General features: G+C 53.6%; 1 protein-coding gene across 1 annotated transcript in view; it reads left to right on the top strand.

Moving 5' to 3' along the window:
* Nucleotides 1-202: 202 nt before the first annotated feature.
* Nucleotides 203-16,628, top strand: part of LOC120394990 (C-type lectin domain family 4 member F-like) — a 31,547-nt gene continuing 15,121 nt past the window's right edge. The window contains exons 1-4 of the mRNA XM_039519166.1: nt 203-306; nt 1,177-1,359; nt 2,137-2,288; nt 3,160-3,278. Of these exons, the coding sequence (XP_039375100.1) occupies nt 2,142-2,288; nt 3,160-3,278 (266 nt within the window). The 5' untranslated portion in view covers nt 203-306; nt 1,177-1,359; nt 2,137-2,141. The remainder of the gene's footprint in view (nt 307-1,176; nt 1,360-2,136; nt 2,289-3,159; nt 3,279-16,628) is intronic.

Genomic DNA, 16,628 nt, shown 5'->3' with positions numbered 1-16,628 from the left:
TAACATACACCAGGAGAGAGCCCCGAACGGGGCCTTGGCTGTGCCGGTGTCCCTCCTCGGGAGGGAAGCTGTCCAAGATTAAAATAAAAGACGTCATAGAGAACAGCCTCGCGCTCGGAGCATGTTCCTTCTCTGGGCGTGGCTGGTCTCCAGCCGCAGTTCGGTTCAGTCGCTGACCTGCAGACGTGTGATTTCTAGATCTCCGGGCACAGAGCAAGCTGCAAGCGGTTGAAGAAGCGGTGCAGAAGCTCCAAGTCTCTCTGCAGCCTGACAACGCCTCGGACGCATCAGCAAAAGGATCGGACAGTAAGTTGCAGGACCAGGCATCAGGGTCAGTTCCCCTCCCTTGGCCTGGAAGCTGAGCACTCTCCTGCCTATAGGGATGGTGGGTGCCTGGCATCCTCCTGCTCCCCTCCATAGACTTCCCTGCCAGGTGGTCTCGTCCCCTGTCTAACGAGCTGCTGCTCTGCACCTTCCTCTGCCAGCGGAGGCTCTGTTCCCAGGGACGGGTGGCCCCCTCCCCCCAGTCCCTGAGCCCTCCCTGTGCAGCTCCAATAATTTGGGTACCTGCCACAGTCCCATTGCTGGAGGCAGAGCGCCCCCTTGTGGCCACGTCTCACAACTGTCTGTCTGTCTGGCACAGGGCTGCACATACAAACCCGTCCATGGATCAGGTTATTCAGTGTCCAGTCAGAAAATGGGCCTGAACTAAACCCCGGCACAGAACTCGCCTGAACGCTGGGCTGTTCAAAATCCCGGCCTGGAGCCCGGGGCCAGGGCTCGGGGCCATGGATGTTCTTGCAGCCCCAGCTCTGCCCCATGCTGCAGGGGACCAGCTCACAGCTCACAAGGGGGGAGCGATTGGGAAGAGGTGGCTGGGGAGATTGGGGGGACAGGGCTAGAATTCAGGAGAGCTGGGGTCAATTCCCAGCTCTGCTGCAAACTTCCTGTGTGATCTTGGGTACCTCTCCCTGCACCTCAGTTCCCCTGCAGGAAAATCATCCTTTATTTCTCCCACCTCGCGTCTATTTTGACTGTGAGCTGTTGAGAGCAGGGACTGTCCCCTCCTGTCCGTTCAGCGCCTGGCACACAGGGGCCGGCAGGTGCTGCTCTACTGCACGTGCTGATAATCAAGTGTTCTGCATCTCCACTGACGTCGCTGTGACTTTCTTCTAGGTCTGCAGCTATTGGATGAAGCGCAGGCAGGAGTCCGGCTGCTGAAAGCCCAGCTGGGTAATGTCAGTGCAGAGTATGGAGAAATCCAGATCCGTCTGGACCACTTCAGTGCAGCATATGGAGAAATCCAGATCTGGCTGGACAATGTCAGTGCAGCGCGAGTAGCAGTGCAAGGTCACTGCAGTAAGTACTAGCTGCAGTGCTGGCTGGTGCCGTTTCTGTTGGTGCTGAGGATGAATGGAGGATTTCAGGCTCCCAGGCTGACAACACAGCGACTTTCTCCAGCACCGAGTTCTCTTCCATTAAAAATCACTGGTGGCTGCACCTGGGCCCACACTGTGGTGATTGGTGTGGAGTTAAATTACACCCTAGGCCTCGTTAGCCTAATGGGAGCTCTTCTTAGATGCTCCAAACCCGTCAGGTCACAGGCAGAAAGTGACCCTGGCATTTCAGCCTATGGGGCGTTACTTTCAGAACCATCCCTGAGCCAGTGCCCCTGGCAGGGTGTTGGGGGAGGTGCCAAAGTGCAAATACCTGAGACCTTCACCACTTATGATCAATGAAAATGTTTGATGCAGAACCAGGGGATGTTCCACCTCGAGCAGCTACATTCCCCCTCCTGAATTCCCCCTGCCAGCTCAGCTGCACAGTGAGTCTCCCCTTTCCCATTACAGCCGTGCTGCTCTGCACTGGGACCAGCGGCCATGCTCCAGCCCAGATGCAGCTGTATTTCAGTGCTGGGGGAGTGACCCCGTGGTGTCTGCTTTCTGCAGCGCTCTTTGGGATCCATCATGTGGCCACAAAAGCTACTTATTGTGATGCTGGAGAATCAGGATTCAGAAGCTCCCTGGGCTGGGGGCAGCTGAAGGGCAGGGGAAATGCAGCACTAGAAACCCTGAGCTCCCTGCGTGTGTCCCTGTGACTTTAGCCCGGGCGTCTCACCTCAGTCTCTGCTCCTAGGTGACATGCTGACAAAGCTCTCCAGGGGCTGGAGGTTTTACAGTGGGAACCTCTATTACTTTTCACAAGAAAGGAAGTTGTGGGACGAGGCCGAGCGGTTCTGTGTGTCTCAGGACTCGCACCTGACCTCTGTCTCCTCCCAGGCGGAACAGGTGAGTGCAGGAACCTCCTAGGGGCTTGGATAATGGGTCAGTGCCTTGTTTCACACCAGAAGGAGGTGGAAGGTGGCAGCTGAGGTTGGAAACCATCGGAGAGGATGCCAAGCCTTGGAACCTGACTCAAGGGATTCACCCATCAGTAGAGATGCGGCAGAGGAACAGAGCCAGGATCTGGACTTCCCAGAGTCTGGGGTGCCGGGGGAGGGGGATTTGGGATCAGGCTCATTTCTGATTTCCCCTTCTTCCCATGTAGCATTTCCTGCAAACCCAATGGCCTTTCCCAGTGAGGACCCCTTTGATCCCTCTCCCCAGTCCTGAGCTCCTGCTGGACAATCTAGAAGCCTGTATCTGGAAGGCTTGTGTGCAAGGGGCCATGCACCTCTCAGAGAATCCTCGCTCCCCACGTGCCCACTGCAGCCCTCGCCCCAGGCCTCTGCGGCACTTTCAGAGGAGGAAAATCCCACCCTCCGGCAGGGCCAGACTTTGCACCCAGTTCTCTGCTCCGAGCTTTGCCTCCTGCAAGGGCAGGGGGCTGGTGTGAACTCTGAGGTGCCCGTCAGTACCTGCCACAGCCCAGCTCTGAGGGGGCCGTGGGGGGAGTGTTCTGAGACAGGTCGGTGCTGTTAGCCCCAGGCAGATACAGATGCAGATGCAGACAGAGCTGCTCCAGGGCTCCCTCAGGGTCTCCCAGCTAGTCACTGTCAGCGTTGGAGGCAGGACACCGCGTCTCCCGCTGCCCAGTGCCCTGCTCACACCACCAGACGCCCTTTCCTCTCCCCCAAAATCTGTTCAGCCCAGGCAGCTGCGGCTGCATCCTGCAGCCTCTCTTGGGTGACCTGCACATGCTGCAAACTGTGTTCTGCAGGAGTTTATCTCCAAGGAGACCAAGGGACAAGATCACTGGATTGGACTCACCGACCGGGAGACAGAAGGCAGCTGGCGCTGGGTGGATGGCACAGAATACAGAGCAGACGCAAGCAGGGGGTGAGTAAAGCTTGAGAGACGTGATTATTTATTACACTTTTGGTCACAAGCTCTTTCAGGCAGCGTCTGTACGGCCCCTGGTGTCTATGCAGCACCCGGCACAGCGGGCCTGATCCTGAGGGAGGCCCCCGGGCGCTGCCACAACAGCAGTGAATCCTCTCAGGAATTTCTGCTAATGCCCCTTTGCTTAGAGCAGGAGCCTCAACCCGGAGTGTGTGTTCAGTGCCCACTGAGACCCAGGCCAGAGCCTCCCCTGGGGTAACTCGGCATTGACTTGAATGAACCACAGGGATTTACACCAGCTGAGGGTCTGGCCCCAAGTCGACTCAGTGCAGCCAGGGGAGTCTGGAGTGAGCGGCAGGTTCCCGCTCTCCTTGGGATTGCGCTGCGCTCTCCCCTAGGTCAGGCTGGGCACGGGGAAGCTTTGGGGCCGGGGCCATGGCCGGAGCCAGCTGCAGTCGGTGCAGTGACCTCAGAGGGCTGTGGGCGGGTCCCATAAGCAGGGCCAGGGAGCAGTTAATGACTGACCCCCGCTGCCCTCTCTTGCCGTTCCTGCGTTCCCATCTCGGGGGTGCCTGGGACGTGCTGTGCCACCTGCTCTGGTTCTGGGCACTGAGATCCGAGTTGCTGCTGCTCAGCGTTTGGAGCCACACACTGACTTTGGCTCTTTGCTGGCCTGTCAGGCGCAGGGCAGGTGCTACCCCCGGCCATCAGAAGCCCTTCGTCACCATGGCCACAAGAGCTGTGGAGAACTCTGAGGGGTGGCCAGGGGGGTGCATCGCTTCACCGCGTCATTGCTGGGTGTCTTGGTCCCCTGCCAACAACAGAGTCCACAGAGCAGAACTGAGCTCAGGAATTGGCTGTGGTTCTCCACTGAGACATTAACACTCTGATCCGTAGGTTCTGGGCGGAGAATCAGCCAGACAACTGGGATCAGGGGATTGGAGGCAGAGAAGACTGTGTTCACATCAATCCAATCAACCGGAATTTGTGGAATGATATCAACTGCACTGAGCCTTTCAGGTGGATTTGTAAGCAGGCCCATGGACCAGCTGGGATCTGACATGCAGGTCCCAGCACCTCAGAAAGCCACCTTAATTTTCGAGCTAGAATATTTCCCAGCCACCTGCCGATGAGGCGCCCTGGGCACTGGAGGGGGCCGCATGGGATGTGCATCGCAGGGACGCTTTGTCTTGCTGTGATATTTCCGGCTGTGGCAGCAACAGCTGCCCTTATGCCACTCAGTGTGGCTGGCTCTGTAATTTGTATGTTTCCAGGTCTGTCACTGAATAACATCCTTGGATCATGGAGTTATTGTTTCACAATCACCCAATAAATAATGATTTTCTTCACTTCTGGTAGTCAGACCTGTTCATGATGACAACAGCACCTCCGTTATCAGCCTCTTTGATTATCATGTCAGGGTTATTTCTGAGGCTGTGGATGGCATTGCGTTCTGCACGACTTAGGTTATGAGGCAAGCAATGTTGTTTTTCCACAATTTCTGCCTGTGCATGTCGGCAGAAGCATTCTATGTATAGGTCCAGACTGTCGTTGTGACCCTCAGGAGTCTACCAGAAGGAGGCTGCCAGACAACTCTCCAATACCAAATTCTACAGGCTCGGCTCGTGGGGGTGCTCCCAGCCCCCTGCCCAGAGCGGCTCATGGCAGGGGGCTGGAAGGGAGGTGCCCTGTTCCACCCCCTTCCCCCAGGCTGCGTCCCTACGGAGCTGTGTACACGCTGCCGCTCTTCCCCCTCCCCTTCGCTAGGGCCATCAGCTCATTGGCACAGGGATGGGGGGGGGCAGGAAAGCACCACGCTGGGGGAAGATGTGGGGGAGGGGGAAGCTTGGCTGCCGCAGGACCAAGCTTCTGCCTCCTGCCCCCACAGGGGAGAGCGGTGGGCGGGGGGGCTGAGTGGGACGGGGGGCCGAGATAGCGGCAGGCAGCTGCGTGCCCCTCAAAATCTGCTTGTGTGCCGTGTTCGGCACGTGTGCTGTGGGTTGCCGACCCCTGGTCTACAGCCAAGCCCTGAGGTACAACCGTATCTGCTCCAACCCCTCAGACAGAGACCAACACCTACAAGATCTTCACCAAACGTTCTCAAAACTACGATACCCGCACGAGGAAATAAGGAAACAAATCAACAGAGCCAGACGTGTACCCAGAAGCCTCCTACTGCAAGACAAACCCAAGAAAGAAACCAACAGGACTCCACTGGCCATCACATACAGTCCCCAGCTCAAACCCCTCCAGCGCATCATCAGGGATCTACAACCCATCCTGGACAATGATCCCACACTTTCACAGGCCTTGGGTGGCAGGCCAGTCCTCGTCCACAGACAACCTCCAACCTGAAGCATATTCTCACCAGTAACTGCACACCGCACCATAGTAACTCTAACTCAGGAACCAATCCATGCAACAAACCTCGATGCCAACTCTGCCCACATATCTACACCAGCGACACCAGCACAGGACCAACCAGATCAGCCACAACATCGCCAGTTCATTCACCTGCACATCCACCAATGTAATATATGCCATCATATGCCAGCAATGCCCCTCTGCTATGTACATTGGCCAAACTGGACAGTCCCTTCGGAAAAGGATAAATGGACACAAGTCAGATATCAGGAATGGCAATATACAAAAACCTGTAGGAGACACTTCAATCCCCCTGGCCACACCATAGCAGATCATAAGGTGGCCATCCTGCAGCAAAAAAACCTTCAGGACCAGACTTCAAAGAGAAACTGCTAAATAATTTGTAAGCAGAGTCAGGATGAGCTCTACCCTGACATCTGGTGGTAAATTATGGGGAGTGCAGGAAGAAGTTTCGAGTGTTTGCATTGGCATTTGTTATTTGCATGGGCACTCCCACCCCACTTAGCATACCGCAAAGCAGCATGGGATGGTTATTTTCACAGCTGTGGGACCCCCAATTTCGTTGTTATTGGGGCAGGAGGAACGAAATGTTGTCACCCTGATTAAGTAAATGAGGAACTACAAAACTGTCTTATGATAGAGGGTTTCATTATCAACTAAATAGCACTTGCTAGACAAGGGACATGGGTTCCAATACCCATTGAAAGAAGAGAGGCTGGGGACAGAGATCTGTACTGGGTGGTGCAGCCTCTTTGTGTGAGCCAGAAGCACCAGTTCCACCTGTGCCTCTCTCCACTGGGGAATGTCAGAGTTAATGTTTGATTCTCTTAAGAGTCTAGATACAGGTTACTGAGCTGAATTCACTGGCACTGGGGCTCCCCTACAATGAGCTGGAATCACTGAAGAGCTGGACTTGCTGAGCTGAGAGTACTGAGTACTGTGCTAATGAGTGGGAGAGCCTGAAGCAATACTGTGGAGCAGAGCAGCTGGCAGAGCGGAGTGGAGCAGTTTGTGCAGCCACTGGGTGAGTGGAGCCAAGCAGCTCGTGAGGACGGCTGGAGTGGATCACAGGACAGCTGGTGGACCAGAGCAGCTGGCAGAGCGGAGCAGCCCACAGAGCAAGCGGAGCTGAGCTGTTTGCGGGGATGACTAGTGGAAGCAGAACCCCACGAAGAGGCAGGGCAGTTGGCCCCGGACCACGTAAGGTGCCCCTTTCTACCCAGGCTGGGGGGGGGGACCTCTGCAGAGAGACTCTTGAACTCTGGGGCTGCACTGACCCGGGACAGAGACTTTTGGATTGTGGGACTTTTGGGACTGTGGGTGATTTGGGGATTGCTGGACTCAAGGGCCCCGAGAGAAGGACATGGCCCAATTTGCTGGAGTGGGTCTTTGCTCACAGTTTGACCTATGAACTCTAGCTGAGGTATTTTCCCAATTTAATGCTTGTTGTTTGTCATGTAATTAAACCTTTTCTGCTACACCAAGACTCTGTGCTTGTGAGAGGGGAAGTATTGCCTCTTCGAGGCACCCAGGGGTGTGTGTAAGATTTTCCTAGGTCACTGGGTGGGGGCTTGAGCTGGTTTTGCATTATGTTGTGGATAAGGGACCCCTACGTATTGAACCCGGCCCTTGCTGCTGTCGTTTCGGCCCGGCAGAAGGGTTACATTTTTGGGGGCTCGTCCGGGATGCCTGGGTCAGTACCCCTCGCAAGCACGTGTTGAGTGTTCCACTGTATTGGGAAATAATTGTGTTTATATTTTGAGGAAATTACTGTTTGTGTAATGGCTAATATGTCGGGTCTGATGGGCCCCAGTCCTGCAGCCTCTAGCTCAGGGGTGGCAGCCGCAGCCTATGATTGGGCAAAAGCACTGGGGCACATATTAGAAAAGATTGTGCTGGCTTATGCTACGTCAAACTCGTGTCGTAAGTTAAGATTATTTGATGGGGAAGAGGAGTTTGAACCCTGGTTGGAGCATACCACTGAAATGCTGCGGGAGTGGGCCGTACCCGATGTAGAAATGCAAAGATGTCTAATAGAGAGCCTTAGTGGCCCAGCACTAGATGTAATTCGCACCCTGAAGCTAATTGACCCTGGGGTTAGTGTGCAGGACTGCCTAAAGGCCCTTGATAATACCTTTGGGAGTGTAGAGAGCCCTGAAGACAGTTACTGTAAATTCCTTGATTCCCGACAGCAAAGGGGTGAGAAAACTTCAGCCTATATACAGAGGCTGGAGAGACTGCTTCAGAGAGCTGTTATGAGGGGAGCAGTGACTGCTGAACAGATGGATCAGACCAGACTGGCTCAAGTTGTAAGAGGGACTCAGTATCAGAACCCGATCCTACTTCATCTCCGACTAAGAGAATGGCAGGATCATCCCCCAAGTTACTCCCAGCTGATAAAGGAGGTCAGGGAAGAGGAAGAAAGGCAGGCTGCCAGCGAGTGTTGGGAAGCCCAAACATTGGAACCAGGCAGCACAACGCCACTGCAAATGGCCAGTGTACTGATGGTGAGCACCACAGAGGAACTTGCCCAACAAATGCAGGTCCTGACGAAACGGATAGCTGAGCTGCAAATCATCATTGACCGAGCTAAGGTTTCCAGGAATAAGGAGCCTCAGACTGTGGCAATGGAGAAGTCAGTACCTAGAGCCACTGTCCCACTCCGGCGAAGCAGGAAAGGGTAATACTTTTGCTACCGGTGTGGCCAGGAGGGGCACAGTGCTGCTAACTGCCATAAGGAAGAGAACCCCTCCTTAGTGTATGAAAAGCTGAGGAGCAGTTGGGAGAGACCCAGTATCTGCCAGAAGGTCTGGGGACGGAGACCACCTAGACCTACAGGATTTGAAGATTCCCCCAAAAGAGACCGTCCAGCTGGGATCCCTGCAGGACTGATAGGTCCGCGAGCAGAGGTCATGGTGAGGATTGAAGGGGTGGAGTGTAAAGCCGTGCTTGACACTGGATCTCAAGTGACTATTATATTTCAGTCATTCTACCAACAGATGCTTAGGCACCTGCCTATACAGCCACTGACTGGCATTGGTCTGTGTGGCCTCAGCATGGATGAATACCCCTACCAAGGGTATGTCATAGTGCACCTGGAATTCCCAGAAGAGATTGCTGGGGTAAGACAGGAGGTGGACACTGCTGCTTTAATATGCCCTGACCCCAAAGGAGCCTCTGATGTGTCTGTGCTAATAGGGACCAACTCTAGCCTCTTTAGGATCCTTGCCGATTACTGCAGACAGCAAGCAGGAGACCAATATCTGAATACCTTGGTGATACACACACACTGTGCCACGGCCTACAGGAAAATTGAGGACACAAGAAAAGTGATGCCTGATTTGCCAGTAGGAGCACTGAGGTATGCAGGCCTGGTCCCTTTGGTGGTGCCAGCAATGTCAGAAAAGGAGGTGATTGTCAGGAGTACCTGCCTAAAAGGTAGTAAGGGAACATTAGCTGTGGCCGAGCAGCCAACCGAGGGAGGGCTCCCAGAGGGAGTGCTGGTTCTCAGTGGAGTCATAACCCTACCTGCTGAAGCCCAGGAGGAGGTGACTATCCTGGTTGCTAATGAAACACGCCGTGATGTGTTTGTAAAACCAGGGCAGAAGATTGCAGACATCTTTGAGCCTGAAAGCATTGTGAGACCCCAGCGTGAAGCTGAAGTTCCAATGATAGATCCTGCAAAGTTTGACTTCGGGGACTCACCACTGTCTGAGGAGTGGAAAGATCGCCTTAGGAAAAAGCTTTGTGAGAGATCCAAGGTGTTCTCACTACATGAGTGGGACGTGGGATGTGCCAAAGAAGTGGAACACCACATCAGGCTACAAGATCCCCGACCCTTCAGGGAGCGGTCTAGGAGGATTGCCCTCTCTGAGATGGAAGACGTACGCCATCATCTTGAAGAGCTGATCGCGGCTGGTATCATTACAGAGTCCCGAAGCCCCTATGCTTCACCCATTGTGGTCGTTCGTAAAAAAGTGGAAAAATCCGGATGTTTATTGACTATCGCACCCTAAACAGGCGCACTACAGTTGATCAATACACCATGCCTCGAGTACAAGATGCCTTGGACTGTTTGCTAGGTAGCCAGTGGTTCTCTGTGTTGGATCTTCGGGGTGGATACTACCAGATCCTCTGGGAGAAGAGGATAAGGAGAAGACAGCCTTCATCTTCCCGTTAGGGTTCTACCAGTTTGAACGCATGCCGCAAGGGATTTCTGGGGCCCCTGCCACATTTCAACGACTTATGGAGAAAGTTGTGGAGACATGAATTTACTGCAAGTGTTAGTTTACTTGGACGACCTGATTGTGTTTGGAAGAACCTTGGAGGAACATGAAGAAAGACTTCTTAAAGTGCTCGATAGGTTGGAGGCATATGGTTTGAAGCTTTCAATTGACAAATGCCAGTTCTGCCAAACCTCAGTAAAGTATGTCGGTCACATCGTGTCCCAAGAGGGCGTGAGTACTGATCCCGATAAAATAGAAGCACTCACTCCTGGCCACGTCCCACTAACTACAGAGAACTCAAGACCTTTCTTGGATTTAGTGGCTACTACCGCAGATTTGTGAAGAACTATGCCACAATTGTAAAACCTCTGAATGATCTCACCAGGGGATACCAGTGCAACAAGTACAAATCTAAGACCCGGAATAAGAGGAGGCCTCCAAAGCCTCCTGTGCAGAGACACTATGGCCCCTTTGAACCATTTGGGCCACGGTGGGATGAGAGATGTGAGAGGGCTTTTCGGGAAATCATTACTCGCCTAACTCATGCTCCCATCCTAGTCTTTGCTGATCCAAGCAAACCATTTATCCTGCATACTGATGCCAGTTTGGAGGGTCTGGGAGCAGTACTGTATCAGGAAGAGGGAGGCAACCACAAACCTGTAGCCTTTGCCAGCCGAGGACTGTCTGACAGTGAAACTCGCTATCCCATCCACAAGCTGGAATTCTTGGCTTTGAAATGGGCCATCACTGAGAAATTTCGAGACTACTTGTATGGTGCTCAGTTCCAGGTGTGGACAGACAACAACCCACTGACTTATGTGCTAACAAGTGCTAAGTTGGATGCTACAGGGCAGAGATGGGTGGCTGCCTTGGCTAGCTATGAGTTCAGCATTCAATACCGATCCGGGAGAAGCAATGTAGATGCAGATGAATTGTCCAGACATCCACAGACACCTGAAGTTGCTGTGATACCCACAGATGGAGTGAGAGCTATTTGCAGCGTGAGTCGCAGAGAGCTGGAGGCCCATGAGAGCCTTCATGGATGTGTTGCTGAAGCTTTGGGCCTTCCCCCTGAAGGCGTGCCTTCTGCTTCAGTGAACTATATTGCATTGGACCAATCTCCCTTGCCCGTGCTCAATGTGGCTGACTGGCAGGAAGCCCAGCTGCAAGATACTGACATCCTTGATACACTACTTGCCAAAAGGGAGGGGCGAAGCCCAGCTGCGGTTGTCCTGTCCAACCCAGAAGGTAAGCTGCTATTGAGAGAATGGACCAAACTAAAACTGATTCAGGGAGTGCTACCCCGTGTGATCACAGATCCTTTACAAAAACAACGGACCCAACTAGTGCTGCCAAAAGAGTACAGAGCCCTGGCTATGAGGGCCCTGCATGATGACATTGGACATTTAGGAATGGAGAGGACCCTGGAACTTATTTGCAGTAGGTTCTATTGGCCCCGGATGGCCGAAGATGTTCGCAGAAAATGTGAGACCTGCACTCAATGTGTTCAAAGGAAAACTCTGCCAACAAGGGCTGCATATCTGAAAAACATCACCAGCAACAAACCTCTGGAGCTGGTTTGCATTGATTTCTTGTCCTTAGAAGTAGACAAGAGGAATATTGGGAACATTCTAGTCGTGACCGACCCTTATACGCGATATGCGCAGGCATATCCCACACGTGATCAGAAGGCCACTACTGTCGCTCAAGTACTGTGGGAAAAATATTTCTCATTTTATGGATTCCCAGCCCGGATACACTCAGATCAGGGGCGGGACTTTGAAAGTCACCTTCTAAAGGCGGTGCTAAGGATAGCAGGAATTAAAAAGTCGAGGACAACGCCTTATCACCCGCAAGGTGATCCTCAGCCAGAGAGGTTCAACCGAACCCTATTAGATATGTTGGGGACTTTGGCCAGAACAGAAAGCAACCTGGAGCCAACATGTTGCATTTCTGGTGCACGCCTACAACGCCACAAAGAACGACGCTACGGGATTCACCCCGTATTTCTTGATGTTTGGGCGAGAACCAAGATTACCCATAGACCTGTGCTTTGGTGTATCAGAGGATGGAGATAGCTACGAAACTCATCAGCAATATGTATCCCAACTATGAGAAAAGCTGCGGGATGCTTACCACTTAGTTACATCTGCAGCTCGGAAGAACGCAGACCGCAACAAACATCGATATGATGCTAGGGTACGTCTGCAAGAGCTCCAGCCAGGGGACAGAGTCCTGCTGCGAAATTTGGGTATTGCTGGCAAACACAAGATAGCTGACAGATGGAAGGCAATACCGGACTTGGTGATGGAAAAGCTAGAGACCTGCCGGTCTACAAAATCAAACCTGAAGAGGGTCCAGGGCAGACAAAGACTGTGCATAGAAACCTTTTGCTCCCGGTGGGGGAATTGGTGGGCAGCCCTTATGAGATAGGCCACAACAGGGCAACTGGGCCGAACGAAGGTGCCGTACCAAAGCCACCTTCCAACGTGGACAGCCAGCCCCCTGCAGCTAACCTACCCCTACTCAGCACATCTGAGAGTGAGTCTGAGGAGGAAGACACAACCAGGGTGTATCCTAGGATGAAGACAAGACTTCAGTTTCGATCAGCTGAATCAAAACAGAGCACCTCCTCTTCCGCCCTAAACCCCATGGCAGAAGTATTTAGGCCCATTCCTGACATCCCTGAGCCACTGGTGGAACCCCCGTGTGATGACTTACACAGATTATTGGACAGTGGCGACATAGAGATGGAAGATGTCCCAAGCACCTTCGACCCTCCACTGTTAGAACTAGAAATGCAGGGGCCTATGCCGGTATCCGAGGGGAACTCACGGGAAACTTCCCCATCTGTCACTCCAGAGGATGTCCCCCCTACCACAGCAACAGAGATTCTCAATAGGCGAGACAGGGTAATAAGACCAGTGAAACGGTTAACTTACGATGCACCTGGGGTGATTAGTGAGGAGCCAATACATTTAGCACACAGGTTTGTGAAAGCTAAAGTGGGCTATCTGAGGCCCTTTGGAGGGAACCAGTAAGTTGGTATAGTAGGGAACGTGATTTGTCGGGACGACAAATTCTCGGCTGGGGGGAGGATGTAAGCAGAGTCAGGATGAGCTCTACTCTGACATCTGGTGGTAAATTATGGGGAGTGCAGAAAGAAGTTTCGAGTATTCGCATTAGCATTTTAGTTATTTGCATTGGCACTTAGCATACCGCACAGCAGCCTGGGATGGTTATTTTCACAGCTGTGGGAGCCCCAATTTCGTTGTTATTGGGGCAGGAGCAATAAAATGTTGTCACCCCGATTAAGTAAATGAGGAACTACAAAACTGTCTTATGATAGAGGGTTTCATTATCAACTAAATAGCACTTGCTAGACAAGGGACATGGGTTCCAAACCCAGTCAAGGGAGAGAGGCTGGGGACAGATATCTGTACTGGGTGGTGCAGGCTCTTTGTGTGAGCCAGAAGCACCAGTTCCACCTATGCCTCTCTCCACTGTGGAATGTCAGAGTTAATGTTTGATTCCCTTAAGAGTCTGGATACAGGTTACTGACCTGAACTCACTGGCAGTGGGGCTCTCCTACTGTGAGCTGGAATCACTGACGAGCTGGACTCATTGACGAGCTGGACTTGCTGAGCTGAGAGCACTAAGTACTGTGCTAATGAGTGGGAGAGCCTGAAGCAATACTGTGGAGCAGAGCAGCTGGCAGAGCAGAGTGGAGCAGTTTGTGCAGCCACTGGGTGAGTGGAGCCAAGCAGCTCGCGAGGACGGCTGGAGTGGATCACAGGACAGCTGGTGGACCAGAGCAGCTGGCAGAGCGGAGCAGCCCACAGAGCAAGCGGAGCTGAGCTGTTTGCGGGGATGACTAGTGGAAGCAGAACCCCATGAAGAGGCAGGGCAGTTGGCCCCGAACCACGTAAGGTGCCCCTTTCTACCCAGGCTGGGGGGGGGGAACCTCTGCAGAGAGACTCTTGAACTCTGGGGCTGCACTGACCCAGGACAGAGACTTTTGGATTGTGGGACTTTTGGGACTGTGGGTGATTTGGGGGTTGCTGGACTCAAGGGCCCAGAGAAAAGGACACAGCCCAATTTGCTGGGGTGGGTCTTTGCTCACGGTTTCACCTATGAACTCTAGCTGAGGTATTTTCCCAATTTAATGCTTGTTGTTTCTCATGTTATTAAACCTTTTCTGCTACATCAAGACTCTGTGCTTGCGAGAGGGGAACTATTGTCTCCTCGAGGCACCCAGGGGTGTGTATAAGATTTTCCCAGGTCACTGGGTGGGGGCTTGAGCTGGTTTTGCATTATGTTGTGGGGAAGGGACCCCTATGTATTGAACCCGGCCCTTGCTGCTATTGTTTCAGCCCGGCAGAAGGGTTACAAGTAGATTATGCTTATTCGCCCCTCCTCAGCCACCAGCACAACATTGCTAGTACCTGGCAGTTGCCAATAAGCGGAAGGCAGGTGGCGAGACTCTGGCCAGGGCAGGAAGCACTGGAATGTGCAGGCAGGGCAGAAGCTGGGAGAGAGGGCTGCAGCCCAGATGCCAAGGCTTTCTGCAGGGAGTAAGGGGACTGCACCGTACCTCTTCTTGTGCCCTACAATTTCTAGCTTCTGATGTATATGTAGCGCCCCCGCTCCACCCGGTTACCTTCTTTAATGCCAGTTGGCTTACAGGAGTTGATGGACAGGTCTGGGTTCTTCTGGATCCCGCCACCCCCTCAGCAGGGTGAATCTTCTCTAGTTTTCCCTAGGAATTTATTTGGCGGTGCCTCCACCCCCCTCGCTCCTTCCTGGCAGGGTCACCAGGGCAGCTTGGGCAGAAAATTCTTAACACAGGGGAACTCCCACTTACTTGCCAGATCGTTGGAGACTCCCAAGAAATAACACAAACACATACTATGTATTCAGTACAGTAATTGTATTAAACAGGAGACAAACATACCGTAACAGGGTAAAACACTGCTAATACCCGTGACTTTCCCCAGTCACGGGACCTGATGCAGCAAATATACGATTAGTGTCCCATTGGTACGTGTACCTTGTTGGGGCCTTTGATGACCTATGACCACGATCTCTTCTCTGCAGTGGTTTAGCCGTGTGGCTGGCTGGGTTCAGTACAGCCCCAAGGACTCACAAGTGGGAGGAGGTGGTAAGTCCCTCCACAGGTTTAATAAGCAGCAGGTTATAAAATCCCCAAACCGTCACTCCCTGGCTTGAGGACACAGTTCAGGGAGCAGGGGGTTCCCAAAACAAATTCCCTGACTGATTAACTAACAGATGGTGCCCTCACAAACTCCATTAATGATCCTCAGATTCAGAGCTGACTCTGGACTCCTCGGTCACTGCAGAGGGGCTGGTCTCTGCTGGCCGGGATCCTCCTCAGGCAGGAGTCAGGCTGCGTCGGTCCCATGATTTCCCCTCCCCACAAAGGGGTGCAGGGCTCAAGGTGCAGGTTACACAACTACACTAAACTCCAAACTGTCGTCTCCTAGCCCAGTGCCCAGACACACCCCCAGCAGGCAGCAGCCCTGGACTCGCAGCCAGAGCAGAGCTGAGCATGTGGGGACTGGTCTCACCTAGGGAGCTGGAGGGTGAATTCCGCCTGGCTGGGGAAAACTCTACAAACGGGGAATCATCAGTGGAGAAGGAAAACCCAGCTGAGGGATCTGCTGTGCGGTCCCTTGAGGCCAGTTCTCAGGGGGAACCTGCCTGCAGACCTGGGACTCCCCAGCTCCCCACACAGACAGTCCTGCCCTTGCCCTGACTGGCTCCAGACTGACTCAAAATGGCTTCTCCCCTCTCCACAGTTCCCTGGGAGGGCATCTCACTCCCGAGTCATTGCCGGGCAGACTCTGAGTTTGCCTTGGCTCCCCATGAGCTGCCAGCAGACAGAGCCCCAGGAATCTCGGTCATCTCCGTGGGGTTACACCCATCCCACAGCTAACAGACAAGCATCTCCTCGTTGTTCAGTGAGATGGGGAATCAGGGGCCTGTTTCCAAGGTGGCTCAGGAACTGGGATGCAGCCTTCACAGCAGACACAGCCCTTGGTCCCACATGGATCAGTCACCAGGCCCCCAGGACGGTCTCTAGCTCCCATGTTTGTAACCTTCCCCCTGAGCTCTGACCGGCTCAGCTCCTGGTGAATGTGGAACCTGCAACGCTGCTTGTCCTTCCTCGAAACCTCCTGTACTGCCCCAGAGATGGCGACCGAGGCCGTGTCACGCTACAAAGTCATGTCGGCGTTCAGCCACCAACGTTGTGTATCGCTGGGCGTGTGCCCATTTGGCTGCTTGTACCAGTGCTGCTTGTACTCACCAGGAGTGCTTGTGTAACACGCTAACCTTTGATTCCACACGTGCCCCCTCTCATCCCATGTTACCACCGGAGCAGTGAGCAGAGTCTGTCTCTTTGGACAGCAGAACTCCCACCCGTGGATGGTCACACATAGGAAAAAGATGCAGGTTTGGACAGTCGTGGATGCCCCAGGATAGGGCCGGCCTTCGGGACGGGCGATGTGGGTGACTGACCAGGGCGCCACGGTCAGGGGGGAGGGGGCATGGTCCGGAGACAAGGAGCAGGACACAGGCCTGGCCCCACACAGCCCCCAGCCTGCCCCTCACCGTGCTTCAGTGGGATGATGCTGGAGGCCCCACAACACAAGTGGGCCAGGACACAGAGCAGGATGCCATGGCTGGGGCGGAGCTGGGGGTATCCCAGGAGGGG

Source organism: Mauremys reevesii, unplaced genomic scaffold (genome assembly GCF_016161935.1).
Source record: "Mauremys reevesii isolate NIE-2019 unplaced genomic scaffold, ASM1616193v1 Contig88, whole genome shotgun sequence".
NCBI classification, from domain to species: Eukaryota; Metazoa; Chordata; order Testudines; family Geoemydidae; genus Mauremys; species Mauremys reevesii.
Note: the sequence above shows the minus strand (reverse complement) of the source record. Positions and strands in the feature narration are given on the sequence as shown.